We start from the raw sequence: 27,800 nt of genomic DNA, 5'->3' as shown, positions 1-27,800 counted from the left end.
AGCAAGGATCGTAGTCAGGGGCAACGGCAGGAGGTCTGGAACACAGGCTAGGAACACACAAGGAAACGCTTTCACTGGCACAATGGCAACAAGATCCGGCGAGGGAGTGCAGGGGAAGTGAGGTATACATAGGGAGTGCACAGGTGAACACACTGATTAGAACCACTGCGCCAATCAAGCGCAGTGGCCCTTTAAATCGCAGAGACCCGGCGCGCGCGCGCCCTAGGGAGCGGGGCCGCGCGCGCCGGGACAGGACCGACGGAGAGCGAGTCAGGTACGGGAGCCGGGGTGCGCATCGCGAGCGGGCGCCACCCGCATCGCGAATCGCATCCCGGCTGGAGGCGGTATCGCAGCGCACCGGGTCAGTGGATCTGACCGGGGCGCTGCAGTAGCGAGAGTGTAGCGAGCGTTCCGGGGAGGAGCGGGGACCCGGAGCGCTCGGCGTAACAGATACATCATTTCAGTATACTTTACTTCCCTTTTTTAAATGTTTTAAATAAAATATTGTAAAAAAATCAAACATATTTGGTATTACCGAACTATTAAATTATCACATTCCTGATCAGTCAAAGATGTAAACGTAAAAAAATTACAAATGCCAAAATTGCAGATTTTTTGTCATATCACATTCCAGAAAAAAAAAATAACATAATAAAAAGGGATCAAAAATTGACATATACATAGATTTTTTTCTTCTTCAAGTTTTCTATTTTTTTGTAACCATAAAATGAAACAAAAATTATCCATGTTTGGTATTATTGGAATCGTACTCCCCATAGAATAAAGGTAGCATGTCAGTTTTGCTGTATTGGAAAAACTATTGCCCTGCAAAATTGCAAAATTCCATTTTTTTTTTTAAGTAATACTTTATGTGATAAAATAGAGTGTGCCAATAAAAAGTACAACTTTTTATTGGCACACTATAAAAAATAAGCCCTAAAAAAATAAAACCCTAAAGCCCTAAAACAGTGGAAAAAAATAAAAAAGATTATCGGTCTTAGAATGTGAGGAAAAAGAAAACGTAGGCTGCGTCATCAAGGGGTTTATTTTTAAACCTTTGCAACACAAGTCTGTGAATGGGGCGCAGGTGTCTTATATTTGGTGTTATCGCTCTCCTACTCTCTAATACTGATTAATGGAAGTTCATCATGGTACCTCATGGAATACAACTCTTAAAAAAAAAGTATGGTTGCTCTACATAAAGATGGCCTAGCCTATAAAAACATTGCCAAGACCCTGAAACTGATCTGCAGCATGGTGGGAAAGACCAGGGGTTTCACAGAACAGGTTCCACTTGGAACAGGCCTCTCTGTGGTCGACCAAAGAAGTTGAGCACACATGCTCTGCATCACATCGAGAGATTGTCTTTGGGAAATAAACATAAAAGGAATGCCAGCACTGCTGCACAGGTTGTAGGGGTGGGAGGTGGGGCTCAGCCTTTCAGTGCTCAGATCATATGCCGCACACTGCATCAAATTTGTCTACATATATGTAGTCCTAGAAGGAAGCTTGTTCTAAAGATGAAGTACAAAAAAGCTTGAAAACTGTTTTCTAAAGAAAAGAAGACTGAGGACATGGATTACTGGAACCATGTTCTGTGATCCAATGAGACCAAGATAAAACTTGGTTAAGATGATGTCAAGCGTGTATGACGGCAATCAGGTGAAGAGTAAAAAGACAAGTGTGTGTCTTGCCCACAGTCAAGCCTAGGGATGAGAGTGTCATGGTATGGGGCTGCATGAGTGCTGCTGGCACTGGGGAACTACAGTTCATTGAGGGAACCATGAATGCCAACATGTAATGTGACATACTGTATCAGAGCATGATCTCCTCCCTTAGGAGACTGGGCCACAGGGCAGTATCCCACCATGATAATGACCCCAAGCACTTCCCCAAGATGACCACTACCTTGTAAAGAAGAATAAAGATGATGGACTTGCCAAGTATGTCTCCAAACCCCTATTTTGCATCTGTGGGGCATCCTCAAACAGAAGGTGGGGAAATGTAAGGTCTCTTACTTCCACCAGTTCAGTGATGTCGTCATGGAGGAGTGGAAGAGGACTCCATTGACACCCTTTAAAGCTGTAGTGAACTCAATACCCAAGAGGCTTAAAGGAGTAGTGTAGTGAAAGCTAACTTATCCCCTATCCAAAGGATAGGGGATAAGTTATAGATTGTGAAGAATCTGACCGCTGGGACTCCCCTGCGATCTCCTGAACGGGGCCCCAGCAGTCTGCTGGAAGGGGGCGTGCCGACCCTCTCACGGAGCGGTGGCCCATAGAGATACATGGAGGGGGCGTGCCAGTCACGGCTTCCTGCAGGGGTCCGAACAGCCGCTTCCGGCAGACTGCCGAGCACCTATTCAGGAGATCGCAGGGGTCCCAGTGGTCAGACTCCCGCGATCTATAACTTATCCCCTATCTTTTGGATAAGTTATTTTTCACTGCACTACTCCTTTAAGACAGTGCTGGAAAATAATGATGGCCACACAAAATATTGACAATTTGGGCCCAATTTGGACATTTCCACTTAGGGGTGTACTCACTTTGCACAGTTATTATTTTGGAATTTGAATCAATTAAGTGAAACTTTATTTATAATGGAGTGAAAAGTTAAAACGTATACAGTTTTTTCTTTGAAATAGTTTTTTTTAAACTGTATACAGTTTTTAACTGTATACGGGTTAAAATTTGTACACACATTTTGATACAGTTTAGTCTGGTTTTGAGGAATCAGTTTTTCATCAAAAACCTGATACGGGAACTGTATTGCAAAAACATGGTGTGAATGCACCCTTATACAGGCTGTGCACTCACTACTTTACATTGTAGCAGAGTGTCATTGTTACCATGTGGAAATAAAAAATAGGACATGCACCGGCGTACCCTGTGCCTTCACCTTGTGGCGGCAGGTATATAAAGGTGTGTGTAATATTTAACTGCTCACCTTGATGTGTTGTGCTCCGTTCGCAACACCGTTATCGGCCTTAAGCAGACAGAAAACAGCAGCAGCCCGTGTCTGTCCGTGCCCAGCATCCTTGGGCGGTCTTGCAATGTGGAGGTCTGCACACTCGGTGGGGCTGTAAAAATATTGACACTTTTCCGGCACTTGCTGGGTCAGGAGATGGAGTGGAATGATGCAAAAACTCGAGGTAGTATTGAACAGCGTTCTTTTATTGTCGTAAAACAAGCAGTTCACAACGCGTTTTGAGGGGGTCTGCACCCCTCTTCCTCAGGTCAGGGAGGGGGACACATACATACAAAAGGTGGTTGTATACATGTCCAGGTGGGAAAAAGCCCGCGAGAATGCAACCGGTTTGTGGGCAGGTCAGGTGGCATCATAATGGGCGTGTGTGTTGGTAAAAAGGTAAACAAAGACCATGTGCATTATACATTTTGTACACGGTTTGTATATGCTTGAATGCTGGCAGTGTCGGTAATGGGAGACAACTGCCAGAATACTAACAGGGGAACGGGAGTGATATGTTCACCCCATGCCGTGCGCTGGCGGCTATTACTGAAGTCCCCCGGTTTGGGACTCCTGTCAGAGGACGCTTCTGCAGAGCGCTGACAGCTTCTGCAAGGGCTTGGCTCGGGGACAGGTTGCGCATGCGCAGAGGGTGAGTCCATGTGCGCTCGGAACATCTGCAGCGCCCCGGCTCAGGACCACCGCACAGACGTGATCTCTGCCTTGTGCCGATGCCGAGCGCTGATCACTCCCGATCCCCTGTTAGTATGCTGGCAGCTGTCTCCCATTACTGACACTGCCAGCATTCAAGCATATACAAACCTACTGTGTACAAAACGCATTGTCTACTGTTTGTTTTGCAACAATAAAAGAGTGCTGTTCAATACTACCTGTAGTTTTTGCATCATTCTACTCTGTCTCCTGATCCAGCAAGTGCCGGAAAGTGTCAGTTTTTCTACAACCTCACCGAGTGTGCGGACCTCCACAAAGTGTCTTTGTTGTCACATAAAAAGATATAATAAAATATTTACAACTTCTGTGAGATATTGTATTTATACTCAAACAAGATATGACTATAAAAATACAAATCAAGGTCTCAACAAAGAAGAAAGAAGAATAAACTGATTATTATCTGTTGTATTATATCTAGAATGTCTGCTACTTTTTGGGGGGAAAAGTATTTGTTCACATTGCCAGAAACTGCATTGCTGAACTCACCAAATGGCACACATGGATAAGGCCAATGGACCAATGAACAAAAGGTATCTGGCAAATTCCTTTGTGGCATCTGTAATATTGGCAAAACCAGTAACGCAGCATGCTGTGCTTTTTCTTCCCATACAATCTGAGGGAACTACCAATATAGTCTCTAAGTATCTGATTGTAGTATGAATAGAAATTAAACAGTAAATAATTGTATTGTAGTACCATTAGGTTTTTTTCCACATAGGACACATTTGTTAAATAATCATTGTGTGACATAAATAACCCTATTCAAATGTATGGAACAGAATTTCAGGCAACAAACCTGCCCTGTGTGAATATGTGACAACCATGGCTAACTTGCCAGACTATAATGACGATAATGGTAATACTGAATGTAGGTGTCACATAGTTGAAAGGTGTAGACCCAATGTTCCTCTGTTATCCCGACAATTGCCCCATTTGTAAATAAAGTAGTTCCCGCTGACAAAGCCTAGAAATTACACTTTTGAATCCAGGGTTCCGGTAAACAACTTGCAACTTTACTTGAAGGGGTGTTCCAGTATTTTTTTTTATTTTTTTATTTGACTGTGCTACAGGAGCTGCAAAGTTAGTGTAGTTCATTTTATAGTGTCTGTACCTGTGGTTGATGGTGGTCTCGCAATTCTGTATTTGAAGTGCAGCCCGGGACATTACATAACTAGTCAGGTGTTCAAAGAAGCCTGTCTGCTTCAATTGGTGGAGCGAATGTTTGGTGGGAGGGAGTTCAGTCTGCACATAATTTTTGCAATAGCTGGAGGCACACTGGTTGGAAAACACTGGTCTATTACATGGAAGGAGCACAGGTGTGTTTCAATGGGTGGGGTGGCTGATGTGTGGGGGAAGAAAAGTGATCTCACACTTACAAACAAGGAATTAGCATCTCCATTACTTTCTGGCAGGTAAGCACTATGATTGATAACCCCTTTAACTCCTGATGCAATCCAGTACAATACAAGTACTTACATGTAGCCTAAAAGGTATAGCTTAGAATTTATGAGAAACAAAATTACTGTCCCTTTTACTGAACAATGCTTTTGTAGGTATTCTTAAGAAATCAATCTTTGGTGCTTTAGCACGTAGCCATGAAAGTGTTTCTGCAGATATATGTAGATATTTCATCTCTCTGATACTCTAGCTTGCAGTCCAAATTACAGAAACTACTGGACAAGGATTTGGTGAGGGGAAAAGCAATTTCCTCACTTTTGTGGCCATCTGTGGTGTGGTGTCCGGTACCGTATTTCATACTGTACCTTTGTAGAGGTCCCCATGGTCAGAGTCCCTAAGAACGTCGGGGTCCCTCTTCTATAGTTATCCCCGTGTCACCCCTTAGTTAGTTCATATTTGTATAGGATTTCATATAAATATAAGTATAAATATGTATATATTCAGATGCCTACCTGTTCAGGGTAGCAGGACCTGCGGGTCATATGATTAGCTTCAAAACTCTATGGTTTTGCTAAAGGACCTTTGGTGGTTCTCATGACGTGTTCACCCACAATGCAATGTAATGGTGAGTGACAGTTGTTATGGACCAATCCAAAAGGGCCAGCCCCTACCCATATAAGGGAGCTGCGCCATCTTGATCACTTTTTTGGGTTGCTGATTCTGGAAGAGGTAGGACCTCCGCAGCTTACAAGACAATTTACTAGGCCAAAGCCTTGCGGCCTCGGCCTCTAACATAGCGGATATACTAAGCAATTCCCCGCTACTCACCGCAAGATCACTGGACCTAAACGCACCCTTAAATCCAGCAGATCTATGCTACAAAATCTCTAAGAAGCTAAATTGAGCTTATGTGATCCCAACCAACTGTCAATCGCTGCTCAGTCATCTGGACTGTTACTATTGCTGCATGTACAGAAATTCTTCAGTAAAAGTTCCTGCATGTTTTTCAGTTAACAGCGGTTGTGGACAATCCTTTATTCTACATTCACCCATTGCTCTTGGGAAGGATGACAATAGGCCTATCAAGATTACAGTATTTAACCCTCACCCTGGCGTCACGAGTGACAAGGGTTAACAGCGCCCTTTACTATTATGAACAGCAACACCCTAACTACCCTACACCCCACAAGGCTTTATCCCCCAAGTTTACCACAGTGGCATGACACTCAGAGAAACACATCCATGGGTAGTCCTCCTCAACTTGGCAGAGATAGGCTGGCACTTGTCCGACCAGAGACCAATGAAAGATTCCGTAAAACACAGCAAGGCTCTTGTTAAGCTCTACTCTTGCTATAGAAATTCCACTTGAAACGCATATGTTGACTGTATCCTCTCCGTGGGATCACTTTATTGCAGGCAGGTCTACTGGCTGGTATGTAGCCCGACATTATCAGTATCTAATCTCACTATAGCCTGACATTATCAGTATCTAAGCTCACTATAGCCTGACATTATCAATATCTAGGCTCACTATAGCCTGACATTATCAGTATCTAGGCTCACTATAGCCTGACATTATCAATATCTAGGCTCACTACTTTGGTATCATCAGGAATTAACAGGGCTGAGGGAAAAGACATGTGCACTAGGCAAGGGCCAAGATCTCAAAAACTAGGGCAAGGTAAAATCTAACCCTTTTCCCCAGGAGAGGAGGGTGGACTTTGGTATAGCTCATTGATTAGGAGTCTCATGTAGCTAAATTCTGTTCAGCTGTACAATAAAATGTAAGGCACAGAAAATTATTAACTCTCTGCACCCTGTAGGGTTGCAAGGTAGTGCATACATTTAATGTAGACAATACACTTTGCATGACTATTCAATATTGGAGAGACATACTATGCATCCAGCAAACCTATGATACCTCAACCACCAGATTACTGTCTGATAAGTATCAGCTGCAGATGCTATACTGGGCCACCACAACTATACCTGTAGGAGAGCAAAATGTCGCTCTTGAAGGTCTAGTTAATGTAAAAATAAATTAAAATCTGCCTCTGCCTAATATGGTTTGTGGGTCTAGAATAAGGAAATAAACCCTGAACATCATATACTCTTACTGATATGTTAGATCTTCCAATAAAAATAAATCATGGCAACAGGCAATGTTAAAGGATGTTCAGTCCCCATCATATGTCAGACAGGGATAGTTGCGTTTGCTGCGCTACAATTTTTGTAAGGATAAAACGGGAGTTATGACTCATGGTAATACAGTGAACCCTCAACATACAATGCTTTTTTATGTCGGGGCCATCGCATAAACGGCTATCCGGCAGAGCTGACTGCTTCAGCTGCCACCGGATAGCCGTTTATGGTGCCCTGTGTGGTCCGCTGATGATCACTTACCTGACCTCGGGGCTCTGTAGCGTACTCCTCGGGATCCCCTGCATCGCTGGCGCTCTCCATCATCGTCATCACGTCACCGCGCACGCCGTCCCGTCACCAATAGGAGCGCCGTGCGTAGTGACGTGATGGCGGTGACGGAGAGACCTCCCGGGGACGCAGCGACAGCGATGGAGAGCGACATCCAGGGCAGCGGTGACGGTCTGGAGCGGCAGGGACGTGTGAGTATAACCTCCAAGTGGTCTTCAACCTGCGGACGACGTATCTGGAGGTCCGCAGGTTGGAGACCACTGTCCTATACTTTACATTGCACGGATCCCTCATCATACGATGGTTTCAACAAACGATGGTTCATTTGGAACGGATTACCATCGTATGTTGAGGGACCACTGTAATTGGACATTACTGTCACTTGCAGGGAATCTGACATAAGAAATGCTGCAATTTTAACTTACAAATAAATAGTGACCGTGCCGTTGGTATTATCATAATACAAGATGCAAGCAGAATACAGGAGACTTTTCAATTACAGTGAACTTTTCATAATATTTTAAGATAAACTACAAATTGTGACTTTTACACTTACCTTTATGTTTCCATTTGCATCTGACAGACATGCGTAACAAGTTGAGTAGCTTTCTGTCCCACATAGCTCAATGTTTGCAGTAGCAGAGGAGGCTATATTCTCATTTTTGGTCTTGACTGGTTTTGTAGGGTCTCAGTTCTCCACACCTCTTTTGTACATACACTTGTTGACATACATGTGAAACTCTGCAGTTCATTGGTCGGAAGCAGTGGCAGATTTATACCTGGAATGTTATTGATCAGTGTTTAATAGACAGACCTTTGCTTAGTTAGGAAAGGCTTTCATAACATTTAAAGTGTCATAAATACAGGTGAAAAGTTTTAATCAGATGGAGTTGGTATTGAAAGTCCCACCAATTGCTAGAATAAGCAGGAAAAAGTGCTTAGCTGAGCGCTTCTCTTCCAGTCTCCCCCTACTCTGCAGGACTTTCTCCTGCGGTGAGGTGGAAGATTCGCTTAGCTGAGCACTTTCCCCAGCAAAGGCCTCTTTCACATTGCAGTTGAACTCAAAGTGAAGGGAGTTTTGCAGAGAAAAAAATAGTGCAGGCAACAATTTTTTTCTCCGATAAACTACCAGATCCCCGATGGCCCTCATTTAAGTCAATGGGATCCGTCAGGACCCAGTGGAGTTAGTTGTGCTCTGACCTGTTTTGGAGATGTTTGTTGCAAAATAAGGAACCAAACAGACCCAGAATATGACAAAGTACTACAGCAATGTGAACATAATTATGGGTATTTATCTTAAAACTGTTGACATGTCAAATGTTTTTTCTTAAATTATAGTTATTCTCTTATCTCAAGTTTTTAATAAGTTAGGTAAAAATTTTACACACACATAATAATGCATCGTAGGTCTATATGGTCGTCAATAGTTGGTAACTTCAACAGGGTTATCTTAAGATCAAAAGTTAATTTCTGCTTCATTTTGTTTACAGATTTGTTGCACATTTTCCCAATTGACTTCAGTGAGGAATTCAAAATCCACAATAAATTCTATAAAGTAATGTACCATTCGTGAGTCCACAACAAAATCCACAAGCGTGGACTTTATAACCAGTGATTTTGTTCTTTGTTTTCTGCAGTGAAAAATCCATACCAATTTCACACAATTTGGATTTCCATGAGAATAGTTTTTTACTTATTTGCTGTAGAAAGCTTGTCACAGCAGATGGGACATGTGTGAACTTGGTATGCCATTGCGTACTTAAGTGATACATTTTGTAGATATGTGTGTATATAACTTGTTTGTTCATTTACATTAGACAAATGTTGTTGACTTCAATGTGGGCCATGTCAGCTTATGTGTAGAGTTCTGTATAAACGGTGCATTTAAAAAAAATCTTATTAATTTGTTAAAACTAGTGGTTGGTAGAGCCCAGAAAACATAGTGCAAGGAAATTGCTGCTTCACTGCCAGATGCTTGGGGCATGTGTGTTGACCCCATAAGTCTCAGGATACACAGCACCAGTTTCCAACCCCTGTCCTGATAGGGGCATTAGTTAAAATCAGATAAAATGGGTGTGCGGCATGACTTAAGCGAGAGAAGAAAAATGCAAATGTTGTGCCCTGTCATGACAGAGAAGAAGGTCTGGCACAAAAAGGTCTTTGCTATGTTGGGCTGTTGAAAGCTGAGAGCTAAGAGTGAAAGAAATGTTCCAATGAAGGTCAGAGCTACTGCAAAGTCCTAGATCTTTAGGGCAAGAGTGATAGTGACCGGAATAAGAATAGCATGAGTTGAGGAGAGCTCTCCACCTTGGTTTGGCCAGAGTGGGGTTTGCACCAAATAGACAACAGAATGCAGAGAACAACAGGAGGACCAATACTCTACAGAGATTTGTAAGAAACCAACCACCAGTCAGTTGTGTGTGAATTGTATCATAAAAAGCTAAGCCTCGACTGTAGAATCACCAAGCTTCCTACCTTCAGTAGAGTACAGTTGATATATAAGCAAAGTTGCACATGTCTGTCTCCTCACCTTAGTGTGCCATAACCTGCTTCCCTCTCAAGATCCTCTATAGCTTGTTACTTTTTAGAAACTTACCCTACAACATTTACGATGGCCCAGTGTATTTTATGACAAGCCCTTAAAAGACTTCTTGACAAACAAGTCTTCAGGGACAAAGCAGGAAATACAGGTACACTAAGGGAATTAAAGCAAACAAGCAATCTGTAGTAAGTTGTAAATTATAAATATAGTTACAATAAAAATTATATAGTGCTAGTGAAAACTTTGGACACTATATTTTTTTCTACATTGTTGATTCATATTGCAGACATGAACACTTAACCTGTTAAGGACCAAGGATGTACTGGTATGTCCTGAGTCCTTTCCCTTTCTATAACGCGGGGCCACGATGTGGCCCCACGTCATAGCGGGTCGGGCCCAGCCTCTAACAACGTCCGGGACCCGTGGCTAATAGCATGCTGCAGTGATTGCGGTGCCGCGCCCTATTAACCCTTTGGACGCGGCGTTCAAAGTTGAACGCCCCGTCTATGGTGAAAGTGAAACCATGCCGCTTAGCTCAGGGAGCTGTTCGGGATCGCCGTGGCAAAATTGCGGCATCTCGAACAGCTGTAGGACACGAGGAGGGTCTCCTACCTTGCCTCCTGGTGTCCGATCACCGAATGACTGCTCAGTGCCTGAGATCCAGGCATGAGCAGTCAAGCGGCAGAATCATCGATCACTGGTTTCCTATGAGAAACCAGTGATCAATGTAAAAGATCAGTGTGTGCAGTGTTATAGGTCCCTATGGGAGCTATAACATTGCAAAAAAAAAGTGGGAAAAAAAAGTGAATAAAGATCATTTAACACATCCCCTAATAAAAGTTTGAATGGCCCCCCTTTTCCCATTAAAAAAAAAAACTGTGTAAATAAAAATAAACATATGTAGTATTGCCGCGTGGGGAAATGTCTGAATTATAAAAATATATATCGTTAATTAAACCGCATGGTCAATGGCGTACACGCAAAAAAATTCCAAAGTTCAAAATAGTGTATTTTTGGTCACTTTTTATATCATGAAAAAAGGAATAAAAAGTGATCAACAAAAGTCCGATCAATACAAAAAGGGTACCGCTAAAAACTTCAGATCACGGCGCAGAAAATGAGCCCTCATACCGCCCCATATACGGTAAAATAAAAAATTTATAGGGATCAGAAATGACCATTTTAAACGTATACATTTTCCTGCATGAAGTTATGATTTTTTTCAGAAGTACGACAAAATCAATCCTATATAAGTAGATTATCATTTTAATCATATGGACCTACAGAATAAAGAGATTGTGTCATTTTTACCGAAAAATTTACTGCGTAGAAACAGAAGCCCCCAAAATTTACAAAATGGCGTTTTGTTTTTTCAATTGTTCTCACAATGATTTTTTTTCCGTTTCACCGTAGATTTTTGGGTAAAATGACTGATGTCATTACAAAGTAGAATTGGTGGCACAAAAAATAAGCGATCATATGGATTTTTAGGTGCAAAATTGAAAGGGTTATGGTTTTTTAGAGGTAATGAGGGAAAAACGAAAGTGCAAAAATGGAAAAACCCTTAAGGGGTTAAGGGGCATGGGGAGCACAACAGTCTGGAGCAGGGGAACTGGCAGTTTATTATTAGGCCTAGTGGCTAAAATGAAAACTGCAAGATTTCAGATTACTTTATAGTAAGAAATAAATATCAACAAAAGTTCTTAAAAAATATGTTCAACATAAAAATATTATTTAAATCTCAGATTATTTTCTAATGAAAAATAAAACGTTAAAGTAACTCTATAAAATAGAATGAAGTTATAATGTTATTTATACCATATGGTAAATACTAGAGAATTTTTGAAAAATTTGATTCGGCCTATTCGCCGAATTTTCCCCAAAATTGGTTTTGTTCCGAATTTATTGGGGGCGAATTGCTATTAAAAATGGCTATTTCTGGACTACAGAGAGCTTCAGTAAGGGTGTAGAACACTTTGCCTTCCTGTAACACGCATAGGGTGTGTGCTGGGTTAGTGAAATGATACTGTTATTCAGTATGACATGCAAATTATTTTGGAAATGTCCTTTATGCCATGAGAATGTAATGGCATTTTTCTACACCTTTTTTTGTGTGCTGGTAATGTGTAGGAGCACCAAATTTATTAAATGGTCACAGAGGATTTGATACATTTTGTACAGGTCACATTTTCTGAAATATCTCTCTTCACATACACCAAAAAGCTAAGCTAAGTCTGGGCTGGGGTAGTTTAGAGACTTTTCGGTTGCTTTGCGCCTTTTCACAAAAAGATGCAGTTCATGAAACCCTTCCATATCATGTGTATTGCCAAAAACAGTGGATTGCAATTCAAAATCAGCAGAAATGTGTAAACTAAAAGGCGCAAAAAAGGACACTTGCACCAAAATAGAGCCAAATATAAATGGAAAAAAAAGGGTAAATGCAATAAAAAATGCTGGCCATAAAGTGTAATTTAGTAAGATTATAGCATACATCTAATCAGGATTGCTTGCCCTGTGAAGTGCCGTGTGCATAAAGTGTCTAAATATAGAAAACCAAAATATAAAATATTGAGTACAAAGTGCAGTTGTAAATGAATCATACTGTCAGGATTCGGCAGGCTGGAGGTGGATCCTCTGTGTCAGAGAGGGATTGGCGTGGACCTTGTCGGTGGACCGGTTCTAAGATGCTACTGGTTTTCACCAGAGCCCGCCGCAAAGCGAGATGGACTTGCAGCGGCGGTAGCAACCAGGTTGTATCCACCGGCAACGGCTCAACCTCTCTGACTGCTAAGATAGGCGCAGTACAAGGGATAGACAAGAGCAAGCTCGGACGTAGCAGAAGGTCAGGGCAGGCAGCAAGGATCGTAGTCAGGGGCAACGGCAAGAGGTCTGGAACACTGGCTTGGGATACACAAGGAACGCTTTCACTGGCACAATAGCAACAAGATCCGGCAAGGAAGTGAAGGGGAAGTGAGGTAATATAGGGAAGTGTACAGGTCAACACACTAATTAAAACCATGCGCCAATCAGTAGCGCACTGGCCCTTTAAATCGCAAAGAGCCGGCACGAGCATAGCATCAGCATAGTCCAGATAGGCCTTGGGGAGACCTGGTATCGGAGGAGCCATAGGGTTTTGACTGGCAGGACTGGGAGCAGATATAAGGCATTTTTTGTAGCAAGAAGTACCCCAGTTCTTGATTTCCCCGGTGGTCCAGTCAAGGGTAGGGGAATGGAGTTGAAGCCAAGGTAGTCCGAGAAGAATTTCAGAGGTGCAGTAACGCACAGTACAGTCCAATCTTTCACCATTAACTGAGGCGATGTAGAGAGGTCTGGCGAGATTGGTCACTGGGTTGTTGAACCTGTTAACGAAAGAGGCCAAAATAAAATTTCCTGCAGATCCGGAATCCAAGAAGGCCACAGCTGAGAAGGAGAAGCTAGAAGAAGAAATCCGCACAGGCACAGTAAGACGTGGAGAAGCAGAGTTCACACCTAGAGCTGTCTCACCTTTGTGCGGAATCGGAGTACATCTTTCCTGACGTGGAGGTTGGATAGGACAATCCTTCAAGAAGTGTTCGGTACTGGCACAGAACAGGCATAGGTTCTCATTGCGGCGGCGTGTCCTCTCTTGAGGTGTCAGACGAGACCGGTCTACTTGCATAGCCTCCACGGCGGAAGGCACAGGAACAGATTGCAGCGGACCAGAGAAGAGAGGAGCCGGGGAGAGAAACCGCCTCGTGCGAACAAAGTCCATATCCTGGCGGAGCTCCTGGCGTCTTTCGGAAAAACGCATGTCAATGCGGGTGGCCAAATGAATAAGTTCATGCAGGTTGGCAGGGATTTCTCGTGCGGCCAGCACATCTTTGATGTTACTGGATAGGCCTTTTTTGAAGGTCACGCAGAGGGCCTCGTTATTCCAGGATAATTCGGAGGCGAGAGTATGGAATTGGATGGCGTACTCGTCTACTGAAGAATTACCCTGGACCAGGTTCAGCAGGGCAGTCTCGGCAGAAGAGGCTCGGGCTGGTTCCTCGAAGACACTTCGAATCTCAGCGAAGAAAGAGTGTACGGAGGCAGTGACAGGATCATTGCGGTCCCAGAGCGGTGTGGCCCATGACAGGGCCTTCCCAGACAGAAGACTGACCACGAAAGCCACCTTTGACCTTTCAGTTGGAAATTGGTCCGACATCATCTCCAAATGCAGGGAACATTGCGAGAGAAAACCACGGCAAAGTTTAGAGTCCCCATCAAACTTGGCCGGCAATGATAAACGGAGGCTGGATGCGGCCACTCGCTGCGGAGGAGGTGCAGGAGCTGGCGGAGGAGATGGTTGCTGAAGCTGTGGTAGAAGCTGCTGTAGCATCACAGTCAGTTGAGACAGCTGGTGGCCTTGTTGCGCTATCTGTTGTGAATGCTGGGCGACCACCGTGGTAAGGTCAGCGACAACTGGCAGCGGGACCTCAGCGGGATCCATGGCCGGATCTACTGTCAGGATTCGGCAGGCTGGAGGTGGATCCTCTGTGTCAGAGAGGGATTGGCGTGGACCTTGTCGGTGGACCTGTTCTAAGTTGCTACTGGTTTTCACCAGAGCCCGCCGCAAAGCGGGATGGTCTTGCAGCGGCGGTAGCAACCAGGTCGTATCCACTGGCAACGGCTCAACCTCTCTGACTGCTGAGATAGGCGCGGTACAAGGGATAGACAAGAGCAAGCTCGGACGTAGCAGAAGGTCAGGGCAGGCAGCAAGGATCGTAGTCAGGGGCAACGACAAGAGGTCTAGAACAATGGCTTGGGATACACAAGGAACGCTTTCACTGGCACAATGGCAACAAGATCCGACAAGGAAGTGAAGGGGAAGTGAGGTAATATAGGGAAGTGCACAGGTGAACACACTAATTAAAACCATGCGCCAATCAGTGGCGCACTGGCCCTTTAAATCGCAGCGCACCCGGTCAGGGGCAGTGTCTGTGATCAACAGAACACTGACGGATCAAGCATATCAATACATATTTGTAATAACAAATCACAATATACAAGAGTGCAATAAATATTACCACTCTTGTACCACTGAATAGGTTAAGATTTGGATTGAAATAGAGTGCAAGTGCATAGAATGAATGGGTTGTAATGTGTGTGTGTGTGTGTGTGTGTGTGTGTGAAGAGCGGGTAAGGTGACCTATGTGTAGAGAGTGTATACTAAATAATATAGGGCAATGAAGGAGATCTCCGGGGGTCAAGTGGAATTATACATGGGGTGGGGATGTGGGAATGTAATCGGGAATATGAGCCAGTGAAGGATTGGGTAAGTAAAAGTGGCCCCCAAAAATCTCACAGTTGCTCTTTCACTCTTGAGCCATGTTGTGAGCCCACAGAGCACTTTATGTCAACATATGAGGTATTTCCATACTCAAGAGTAATTGGGCTACAAATTTTGGAGGGCTTTTTCTCCTAATATCACTTTTAAAAATAAAAAATGGGGTTGCAAGAACATGTTAGTGTTAAAAAATGCAGATTTACATTTTTCTCCTCCACTTTGAGCTATTCTTGTGAAACACCTAAAGGGTTGAACTTTCTGAATGTCCTTTTGAATACTTTGAGGGGTGTAATTTCTATAATGGGGTCATTTATGGGGTATTTCTCACAGAAATGCCTCTCAAATCCACTTCAAACTTAACTGGTCCCTGAACAATTCAGATTGTGAAATTTCCGTGAAAATTTAGAAAATTGATGCTATATTTTGAAGCCCTCTAATGTCTTCAAAAAGTAAAAAACATGGCAACTTTCTGATGTCAACATAAATTAGACATATTGTTTTTGTGAATTAATATATAATTTATTTGGAATATCCATTTTCCATACAAGCAGTGAGTTTCAAAGTTCGAAAAATGCAAAATATTCAAAATTTTCATGAAATTTTGGGATTTTTCACCAAGAAAAGATGCAGGTAATGATGAAAATTTACCACTATGTTAAAGTAGAATATGTCAAGAAAAAACTCTCTCGGAATCAGAATCAGAGTCCCTAAGGGGTTAAAGGGGTATTCCAGGATTTTTTTTATTTGACTATGCTACAGGGGGTTTAAAGCTAGTGTAGTTCATGATATAGTGTCTGTCTGTCTGTGTGTGTGATGGTGGTCTCACAATATTTATTTTTTAACAGCATACAAAATGACTGTTGTCTCAGATTTTCTCAGGTTGCAATGCGGCCGAGACCTGACCTCACTAGTCAGCTGATGACAGGGAGCCTGTCTGCTTCAATGGGTGGAGCGATCGCTTGGTGGGAGAGAGATCAATCTTCAACTAATGCAACAGCTGTAAGCACCTTGATTGAAAACCACAGGTCTTTTGAATGGATGCAGCCCATTTATGTAGGAGGGAGGAAAATGGAATTATGGGATTTGTAGGCAAAGAAGAAAACGGAAAAAAAAGGAAATACCAGTTCACAAAAAATTTGCCACAGTGTTATGGTAATCTCATAACATAGCCATTTAGCCCAAAGAAAAGCGCAGCTCCTTCCTAAGCATGTCCATTACTGTCTGCCAGGTACGTACTAAAATCATCTTATGGTGGATAACCCCTTTAAGAAGAGACGGTCTAGACTTTGTGAGGCCTTAGGCAAAACTCGAACATGAGGCCCTCATTGACACTTATAATTTAAAAACATATGCAAGTAGCAAGATGATTGCACCATCGTTGACACACCAATTTTAAATAGTGGCGGGGCAGATATAAAATTGCAAACATCTGACTGACTCAACTGGAGGTCCACCATGGTACAGACAGTTAAGGTTCCCTCAAAATTGCTATCACCACACTTGAAATGTAGTAGAAAGAAGTAAATCATTCAGTCAGGACAAAGTTCATATGCAAAATATCATAGAGAAGGTAATGTAGTAGCCAGTCCTGGTATGCACAATTCTGATTTTTGACAACTCACTTTGATGGTTTCCAACTCTATAAGGGAGACTTGAGACAGCAACTACATTTTAGTAAAGACCTCGAGACTATGTGGACAGGAAAGGTTGGGTTTATATAGGATGTTTATTATATCAGAAAATTCTAGTCCAGAAGTGGCGACAGAGAGCAGAAAGTGTGTGAGTCTATTGCATACCATCTAGGTATTATCTGCCAATAAGTGGTAAACAACATGAGTGCAATGTACATTCAATATAACAATTATTCAGGTGATACTTCATTAAACCATACCAACACCTGCAGTAGGACATAGCAGAAACAGTGTTTTTTTTAACCTTATGATGGATGGATGGATGGATGGGTGAACCATCCCTGAACCAGGATTGAATTTGCAGACTTTGCAACACATAGATGTGGTTTCTCATACAGAACAACCTATGCTGCTTCTTTCTTTCTTAATTTACCCATAGAACAATTTTTTTAAGCCTTTTGCTTTGTCAACCAGGAAAGCCTGTCCCGCCAGTGCCCCGTACATTTGTTATTTCCCATTCTATGAATTTCCCTATGCAAAGGATGACGTTTTTGCATATACTGGAATATTAATGAAAACTGTTTGATTCTCTATTTGCCTTATATGAACCTTTTTGTATTGAAGCAAACATATCTGCTTTCTGCTTCAGGACGTGAGCGATCCAAACAAATACCAAACATTAAAAAGAAAAATGAATTATACAAATCGCATTTGGTTACAAGCTGTTTACAGACAGCAGAGACAATGAAAGAGAGGAGGAAGTGACCTCTGATGAAGAGAAGGACAATATCTTAGTATAACCATATTATAGGCTGACATACAATAAACAGTAGAACTGCATGGAGAATCTGAAAGAGAAGGAACTACTGCTACCTAAAAAAAAACAACAGTGCTCTATACTATTTATTCAGTCATATGTAAGGAGCTACATTCATTTACTACCGTGTCTCCCCCGTACAGGTAGATTGGCTCTCTGGAGAGCCATGGATAATGTGGCCTATGGCCAATACCCAGCTGTTATTTTATCAGCGGCCTTCAAATGGCCCATATACTGTTCTTGGGCAGGGTACCTACCATTATCGGCTCTGTGGGCAGATACCTTGGCTAACGCCAAGGGGGATGCCGGGAGCATATGTGATCCCATAGCAGCTTTGGCGAAAAGGGACATCAAACCTGGAACCTCGCAGGTACCTTTTGGTCCGGAGGCGAAGGATAAGGTTTGTTGGGGGGCCTCTCTCCTATTGGAGAAGGGCTTGCTATAGACCGCATCCTCTGTGCACTTTTTTTTTGTGTAACACGTTTGCACTTTTTCTTGCACTTTGGGTGATTCGAAAGCAAGTTCATCGGCTCTAAAAGAGAGAAAAAAAAAAAAAAAAAAAAAAAATATATATATATATATATATATATATATACTGTTCTTGCATAGTGGTCTTCTGTTGTGCTGTCTACTCCTGAATCACACTATAATTTAGCATTTTCACAGATGCAGTAGTGTTGGTCTTGATGATGGCACCAGCTTAACCACTATCATCAATGAGTCACGATCTCTGGGAAACAATCATAAAAGGTGTTCTTGGCTTCTCGCCATAAACAGGTCACAATTTTATGATAATTATTGGTACAAAGAATATATTTTAAAATGGTATAAGAAGTATATACTGGGCTGCCTCATGAAAAAGCATCAAGCATGAGGGAGTTTCACACACAGATTTTTGTGGCAGTTTTTCATTCAGTTTTTTTTAGTTAAAGGCAGAAGTGGATCCAACAGGAAGAAAAATAAATTGTTCCTTTACATTTCCTATTACTTTTAAATTAAATTCTGGCTTTGGCTTCCAGAGACTGAGTCAGCACAAGGAACTGCCTATCTGCTACAGACACTGAGACCCCAATGCTGTGCAGTGGGGAGCATGGAAGATAAATATGGCATATTGTTTTGTTTTAACCCCTTCATGGCCCAGCATTTTTTTTTACCAATGACAAAATTGTATCAGGGCTTATTATTTGCAGGACAACCTGAACTTTTCATTCGCTCACTTAATTTTATCATATAATGTATTAAAGAGCCCAAAAAAAAACAAAAAAAAAAAAAAATATATATATATATATATATATATATATATATATATATATATATATATATATATAGGAAATGGAGCAGCACTCTCAGAAGCAAAAAAATCTGTGGGTGCAAGCAGTCTCAGGGACCCCGGTCCTAGGTCCAAAAATTTGCAGAGGAAAAGAAGCGGCTGCAGCGCACCGGAGTATCAAAAAATGGAAAAGTGTTTATTCCAGCTAAAAATAAGACAATGTTTCTGTGGACTCACACCACCTTTCTCGAGTCAAAGTGCAAGTGAATAGCAGCAGTTTAAATATACAGGTGCACATGATGCAAGCAATAATATAATTAAGACGTAATATACATAAATGAACAAAATCAATAAATAGAAGTGCAATCATAAAAAGTGTTACATAGTGACAATACATTACATGTGAAGATAAAATACCCCGCAGTGAAAGTGTTGATAAAACCAGGAATAATTAATAATTACATCATTAAATAATCAACTTACAGGGCAGGAAGGATTCGCGGCAAGGAAGCTGATCAGCGAGTCAAGTGATTTGGCTCCGTTACTGGGGACGAGCTCTCCTATTGGTCCAGTCTCCCTCACAGACACGGAAGTACTATTTGTCCTACACCACGAGGTTGACATGGCCTGGTTTTCTGTTTACAGACACAGGCTTATCAGCTTCCTTGCCGCGATTCCTTCCTGCCCTGTAAGTTGATCATTTAATAATGTCAGCTGATGTAATTATGAATTATTCCTGTTTTTATCAACACTTTCACTGCGGGGTATTTTATCTTCACATGTAATGTATTGTCACTATGTAACACTTTTTATGATTGCACTTCTATTTATTGATTTTGTTCATTTATGTATATTACATCTTAATTATGTTTTTGCTTGTATCATGCGCACATTTATATTTAAATTGCTGCTATTCATATATATATATATTACGTAAAGCAAAATAAAAAAAAGTATATTCTTTTGGCATTCACAGTACCTTGAATCGAACTTTATTCTATGGGTCAGTACGATTCCAATTAGAGATGAGCAAACTTTTGAAAAATTAGATTCAGACGATTTTTCAGTGCCTATTTCTGGCCTACAGAGAGCCTAAATAGGGGTGTAGATCCCGTTGCCTTGTCCTAACACGCATAGAGAGTGTGCTGTGTCTGCTCTGCCGCAGTGTCTGCTCTGCCGCAGTGATTCTAATAGCAATGCCGCAGAGCAGACAGATATGGTGTCAAAATTTAACCAGCCTAGCGGTATTCCCGAGCGTGACTCGGGGTTAATTTTCGCTGCTAGAAGCGGTAACCCCGAGTCACGCTCGGGGTAGAATTGCAGAGTTGCTGTGCGGGCTGCACAGTATATCGCAAAAGCAATCAAATCGCGATTTTTGCTTTTTGCGATATAGTGATGCAGCCCCCGGGAAAATATGTGATTATCTGCTCGGGTCGGCTCCCGTTGCGGGGGCCGGCCAGAGCAGGTAAAGACATATACTAAAAGTCAGTGTTTCTCAACCAGGGGGCCTCCAGATGTTGCAAAACTACAACTCTCAGCATGCCCGGACAGCCAAAGGCTGTCCGGGCATGCTGGGAGCAGTAGTTTCACAACAGCTGGAGGCCCCCTGGTAGAAAACCCTGAACTAAGTGTAAAAGTAAGAAGGAAGAAAATAAAAAAAACTTTTGCTCACCTAGTCCCGGTCCCTGAAGATGTCGTTCCCCTCCGTGCGCTCTGTTCACTGCTCTATTCATCTTACAGGACCTTTCACTTTTCAGCCAATCACAGGCCGCAGTGGTGTAAAGCCTGTGATTGGCTGAAGGGGAAAGGATTTGTTCTGCAGCAAATACACTAGGTTTGAAATCTGCCCGGCAAACCTAGTGTATTTGCTGCAGGACAAGAAGATGACAAGGTGACAAGGGGGGAATGTGACACAGGGGAGAATGTAACAAGGGGGGGGGGAATGTGACAAGGGGGGGGGGGGAATGTGACATAGGGGGGAATGTAACAAGGGGGGGGGAATGTGACACAGGGGAGAATGTAACAAGGGGGGGGGAATGTGACAAGGGGGGGGGGGGGGGAATGTGACATAGGGGGGAATGTAACAAGGGGGGGGGAATGTGACAAGGGGGGGGGGAATGTGACATAGGGGGGAATGTGACAGAGGGGAGAATGTGACAAGGGGGGGGATGTGACAGGGGGGAGGAATGTGACAAAGGGGGGATGTGACAGGGGGGGAGTGGAATGTAACATGGAGGGGGGAGAAGGTAACAAGGGGGGGGAGAATGTAACAAGGGGGGAATGTGACAGGGGGGATGAATGTGACGGGGGGGGAGAGTGTAACAAGGGGGGAGAATGTGACAGGGGGGATGAATGTGACAGGGGGGGGAGAATGCAACAAGGGGAGGAATGTGACAGGGGGGGAATGTGATATGGGGGGGGGGGAAATGTGACAAGGGAGGGGGAATGTGACGGGGGGAGATGTGGAATTTCAATGCAAAAAATTGTACCGCTTTTGGTACAAATTTCCAGACGGAATCGTACCGCTAGGGAGGTTAAGAAAATAAAGAGATTTTTTATGTAATTTTAATTGAATTGGAATTTATTTAAAATTTTTGAGTACCCATTCTGTTGAGCATCAAGCTGGCGGTCCTCCGAAAGGTGAGATACCACCTGTTAAGCCCCTGCCTCTCAGCGCCCCCCCCCCCCCCTGACTATGAAAGTGCAAATGTTTCATTTAATCAGTTATGGTTCATTGTCATTGTTCATTGGATTCTTGTGATAATTTCACAGATAATATGACGTAGACGACCATAGGGAATCAGTCTTGAAAAGATTACATTGATTTTTTTAAATTTAAGATTTATATTAGATTCCCAAGTTTAATGTCCCGGTGTTTAGTTTGAACTAATACTGTATGACCACAAAACCCAATCAACAAGGAGTCACATGGCAGCACAATGACAGAGCCTGGAGGTGGCAGCAGCATGAGGAGACCACAATCTGGCAGAATGACACAGCCTGTAATTGGCGGCAGCAAGAGGAGACCATATAGTGGCAGAACGACCCAGTCTTGAGGTGGCAACAGCCTGACAATAGGGCCTCACAATAGAGAAGGTTAAATATATTTTTGAAATTTCAAATTGAAGATTTTAGACATAATAAAAATTTTAAAGTTTAATATGGTGGCACAATGACACAGCCTGGAGCTGGCGGCAGCATGAGTAGACAATAGGGCTTCACAATCCCTGAGATTAAAAGATAAATTTTAAAATTGAAATTGAAGATTTATGGTAGCTAGTGCTACCATAAAATATTTTTAGGTAATGTCCCAGGCCCAGCAGCATCAGTAAACCATATAGTGGCTGAATGGCACAGCCTGGAGCTGGCAGCAGCATGTGTAGACAATAGAGCTTGGGAAACTCTAAGATTAAAAAGTTGTGTGAAGCATGAGGAGACCATATAGTGTCTGAATGACACAGCCTGGAGTTTGTAGCAGCATGTGGAGACCATATAGTGTCTGAATTGCACAGCCTGGAGTTTGTAGCAGCATGTGGAGACCATATAGTGTCTGAATGGCACAGCCTGGAGGTGGCTGAAGCATGAGGAGACCATATAGTGGATGAATGGCACAGCCTGGTGGTGGCTGAACCATGAGGAGACCATATAGTGGCTGAATCGCACAGCCTGGAGTTGGTGGCATCATGAGTAGACCATATAGTGGCTGAATGGCACAACCTGGTGTTTGTGGCAGCATGAGGAGACCATATAGTGTCTGAATGGCACAGCCTGGAGTTGGCTGAAGCATGAGGAGACCACATAGTGGCTGAATGGCACAGCCTGGAGTTGGCTGAAACATGAGGAGACTATATAGTGGCTGAATGGCACAGCCTGGAGCTGGCTGAAGCATGAGGAGACTATACAGTGGCCGAATGGCACAGCCTGGAGGAAGCAGCAGCAGCATCAGGAGTTCTGAAAGTGACCCGGTGACAGAGTGGTGCGGTGGGTGGCAATACCAGTACCTGGTGATGAAGGTGCGTGAAAAAGGTCTGATGTGGAGGAATGTTTGTAACTGGGGAGCAGCACCTTAAATCTGTTTGGCACAATCCATATTTGGGAAGTGTTGGTGTGGCACCATGGTCAATCTACTCTGATGCTTCAGGCATTGGTGGGTGGAAATCCTGGCTGATCCATGCCTTTTTCATCTTCACAAAGGTCAGTCTCTCCACATTTTTTGTGGACAGATGAGTTCTCCTTGGGGTGACTATGGCCCCGGCCGCACTAAAAACCCGCTCTGATGGCACACTACTGGCCGGGCAGGACAGTTTTTCCAGGGCAAACTCTGCTAGTTGTGACCACAAATCAAGTTTGGCTGCCCAGAAGTCCAGCGGACCTTCAAGGTATGTTAGCATGGTCATGTCAAGGTATGATTAAGCATTAACGCGCGAAACACGTCAGAGTGTTGTACGCGTATTTGCAAATCTCCAAATAAAGAATACCCTTGGAATTCACCTGGATGCTGGATACTTCTTCCTTGTTTCATGTCAAGGTATGATACCACCTACTGGTTCAGGTCCTGCTCCAGGTTTACCTGCTGCTGATGAGTTGCTTCACTATGCGGGTGAAGAAAGGTACTCATCAGTGACTGTAGACTCAGGCTGCTTCCTCCCCATCCCTCCACAGCAGCCATGGCAGTGAAAGGTGAGCGCAGAGGGCCCCCCTAGGCATCGCCTAGGCATCGGCCAACTGACTACGTAAGATGTCTCTGTAGTAGGAAAGTTTGTCCTCCCTCTCAGTGGGTGTGAAAATAGCCCACATTTTGTGCTGGTAGTGAGGGTCCAATAAGGTAGAGAGCCAGTAGTCATCCTGCTTCCGAATGGTGACAATTCGACTGTCACTACACAAGCAAGTGAGCATGCATCGTGCCATTTGTGCAAGTAACTGGGAGGGACTCCCTGGCGGCTTACTAATAATCTGGCTTCCTCAAAGGTCCTGAGCAAACAGCATGTGTCACGTATGAGCTGCCCCAGGTTGACATTGAAGTTACACATGGGAATACTCCTATCCGCTTGGATCAGCAAGAAATCGGCGATGGCTTTTCTCAGTTTGTATAGTCAGTCCAACATATGGAGAGTAGAATTCCGATGTGTGGCAACGTTGCAAAACAGACTATGTTGGGGGATACCGTTCTGATGCTGCAGCTCAAGGAGGGTGTGCTTTGCGGGGTACGAGTGGCTGATGTGCATGCAAAGTTTCCTACCCAGTGTTAGGATGTCTTGCAAATGGGGGGAACACTTCACGAACCGCTTGACAACCAGATTTAACACGTGTGCCATGCAGGGTGCATGGCTCAGCCTTCCCAGTCGAAACACAGACAAAATGCTTTTCCCGTTGTCAGTCACTATGGTTCCCATTTCCAGTTTTTGTGAAGTAAGCCATCCTCTGAGTTCTATACAAATGACTTTAAGCAGTTCCTCCCCTGTGTGACTCTTTGCGCCAAGGCAAACCATGTGAAGAACAGGGTGACACTGCCGTGCCCTGCACAAATGGTATGCTGAAGGGGCACTGAGACTTGTCTGGGCAGTGGAGGCTGAGGACTCAGTGGAGGATGAGGAGGCAGAGTCGCACACTGTCACAGGACCAACGGCTTGAGAGCGTGGAGGAGGAAGCGGCGTGACATGTGGCTGTGCAGGAACCACATTCACCCAGTGAGCCGTAAAGAACATGTAATGTCCCTGACCATAGTTACAGCTCCAGACATCAGCGCTGCTGTGCACTTTGGTACACACCAACAGACTCAAGGACTGGCTCACCTTCTCTTCCACAAAATTGTGCAGGGCTGGTACTGCCTTCTTCACAAAGAAATGAGGGCTTGACACTTTCCACCTCGCCTCGGCACAAGCCATCAGTTCTCTGAAAGGTGCAGAGTCCACCACTTGAAATGGGAGGGACTGCCGCACCAGCAACTTGGAAAGGAGCACATTCATCTTTTGTGCTATTGGATGAGGGGGCGCATACTGTAGTCTCTTCTACATGGCTTCACCGATGGATTGTAGGCAGAATGAGTGACTAAATGTAGGAGGAGCAGGAGCATCTGGAGCGACAGAAGAGGGTATGACACACAGCTCCCTTCGGCTGAGGTGGTGGAGCCTTGGCTGGCTGAAAGAGGGAATGGCATGCCACTGGGTGATGCAGCAGGCTGGACTATTACATCGGAGCGAAGGTTCTCCCAGGCCGCTTTATGGTGGCGCAGCATGTTGACGCAGGGCCGTGGTGCCAACATTGAGACCCTGGCCACGCTTCACCTTCTGCCGACACATCTTGCATGTGGCTATGTTAACCTCCTCCAGATGCTTGATGAAAAACTGCCACACCGCCGAGTAGCTGATTTTCCAACCAACAGTCCGCACTAGTTGACTGCTGCCTTCTCCAGGAACCCTGGTCCACTACCTCCCGGGAAGGTACGCTGCCACGAAGGAGGTGGTCTCCCCTGGGCACGTTTGGCTCCAGAATTTCCACTTCTGCCACCATGCTAACTGCCAACCATGCTACCACCTTGCTGGCTGAGCGGCTGCCTCACAGGCAACCTGCAACCCTCTTCTCATTATGATGATTAAGCCCCTTCTGCACCCGGATCCCAATTGTAATCGGCTTCATCATCATCATCATCATCATCAAGTTTCTGCACGTCACTGATGTCCTCCTCAGGTTCCTCAACAGTGTTTGCTTCAGGACCCTGAACGCTGGCAACCCCCCCTCCCACGTCACTTTCCTCAACACTACTTACCCGCCTAGCGGAGGAAGTGGCGGATGTATCCACTTCTTGGCTGGGCAGTAGCTGCTGACTGTCCTCTATTAGATCATCCTCAGTGAATAGTGGAGCTGAACCCACAGCATAAGATACTTCTGCAGGGGAGAGAACAGCATAGGACAGAGGCAATGGGAGAACAGGGACTGCTCCTGGGCCATGTCAACTGAGGGTTGTGTCTGAGGAACCCACCGACTGTTGACTGGGGGTATCAGATGTCACTTCTGATAAAGTGGAAGACCTTGTTAACCAATTGATGAAGGCAGATGGGTTGCTGGTCGAGACACGACCGCAATCGAATACTGGGAGCTCAGGCCTCTGACTGCGACTCCTGCTGCCACTCGCCCCTAATCTGCTGCGACCTCTGCTTGCGCCTGATGAATTTAGGCATCTGCCATTCCTCTGTGCACATCCTGGCACTTCTCTGCCTGACATACTTAGTGCGTATATGAGGGGAGTACAATATGATTCACTACGCTTAAAACAGTATTTGTCTAGCAGCAGGTGTGTACTTTTGGCTGTCCTTTCACAATATCTAGGCCTTTGACAGATTAACGGGTACAAAATACTTAGATGTAGGTATGTGGTATGCACTTATGAGGGCAGAAAAATGCCCTACAGTACACTTAAAAAAACGTATTGGAGTAAAACACCAGCTGGTGATTCCTTTTGCCTGGACTTTCACAGTATCTAGGTCCTTGACAGATTAACAGGTACAAAATAGTACACTACTTAGATGTAGGTATGTGGCATGTACTTATGAGGGCAGAAAAATGCGCTACAGTACGCTTAAAAAAAAGTATTTTTGCACAACACCTGCAGCACACAACAGTGCTGGAGCACACAAAAGCTGTGTACAAAACCCAAAAGCGCACATTGTCAAAGACTATTAGGAATGGACTGCTTGGTATTATACCATCTACTGACTAGTATAACCAGCAGAGGATTTGTTGTTGAATAAAGACACAGAAAAATTATTCCTGCCTCCTCTGCTAAGGTTTATGAAGTTAAGAAAGCTTGTTGAAATGTATGAGGCAACACAAAGCTAGCTGTCCTTTCTGTAATACAATGCTAAAGAAAGTGACTAGGAGGTTAATGGTTGCAGTAAAATCCTTTTCAGTGGAAAAAAGCACTACTCTCTGTCCACCAGAACACTGATGTGACTAGGAGGTGAAACACTGCTGGAAAAAGCTTTTCTGTGTAACATACACACACAGGCTGTCTGTCCTATCTCTCTGCAGTGTAATGAATGAAGTGACTGGCCGCAATATGGCTGCCGATTATATAGGGCTGTGACATCACAGGGGTGACTGGCTGCTGATAGGCTGCATCCTGCATGTGATTCAGGGTCATCCCACCTACCGTTGTTCCCGCCTTCCAAGAGTTCCTTGCCCCATGTCCTCACATGTGGGTCTGCCATTTTAGATGCCCTGGAGACTGGGCCGCACTAAATGGAGTTTGATGAAGTGATTCACGTGATAGAATCGTGGCGATATTCACATTTGTTGTGAATCAAATTTTTCATGAATTCGTAACAAATTCAGATTTGTCAGCTTCGATTCGCTCATCTCTAATTCCAATGATACCAAACTTGAATATTTTTTTTTATGATAAAAAAATATTAGAAAACTTGAAAAAGAAAAAAAAAAAGTTTGTTCAATACCTTGTTCTGACCTCAATAACTTTTTTTGTTTTTCGACCTAAGGATATGTAAAAGGGTTTATTTTTTGCGCCATGAGCTAGAGTTTTAAACAGTGCCGCTTTTGTGTATATGTGATTTTTTAAACAGTTTTTATTACATTTGTCTGGGATGTAATGTGACAAAAAATGAGCAATTTCGGCGTTAAGAATTTTTTGTGCGTTTAAGCTGTTCACTGTGCCGGTCAGTAACATCATAATTTAAATACAAGAAAAGGAT

At 43.7% G+C, this 27,800-nt stretch overlaps 1 protein-coding gene across 11 annotated transcripts in view; it reads right to left on the bottom strand.

Annotated features, from left to right (window-relative positions):
* Positions 1-27,800, bottom strand: part of LOC130293923 (galactoside alpha-(1,2)-fucosyltransferase 2-like) — a 338,139-nt gene that overhangs the window by 92,131 nt on the left and 218,208 nt on the right. For 6 of the 11 annotated variants that reach the window (XM_056543208.1, XM_056543206.1, XM_056543209.1 and 3 more), the window contains one exon: positions 8,084-8,306. The exons of the other annotated variants lie outside the window; for them this stretch is intronic. In XM_056543208.1, the coding sequence (XP_056399183.1) occupies positions 8,084-8,147 (64 nt within the window). In that variant the 5' untranslated portion in view covers positions 8,148-8,306. The remainder of the gene's footprint in view (positions 1-8,083; positions 8,307-27,800) is intronic. 11 annotated transcript variants of the gene reach the window in all.

This window comes from Hyla sarda, chromosome 10, assembly GCF_029499605.1.
Source record: "Hyla sarda isolate aHylSar1 chromosome 10, aHylSar1.hap1, whole genome shotgun sequence".
Taxonomy (NCBI): Eukaryota; Metazoa; Chordata; class Amphibia; order Anura; family Hylidae; genus Hyla; species Hyla sarda.
This window is presented reverse-complemented; position numbering and strand designations above follow the sequence as displayed.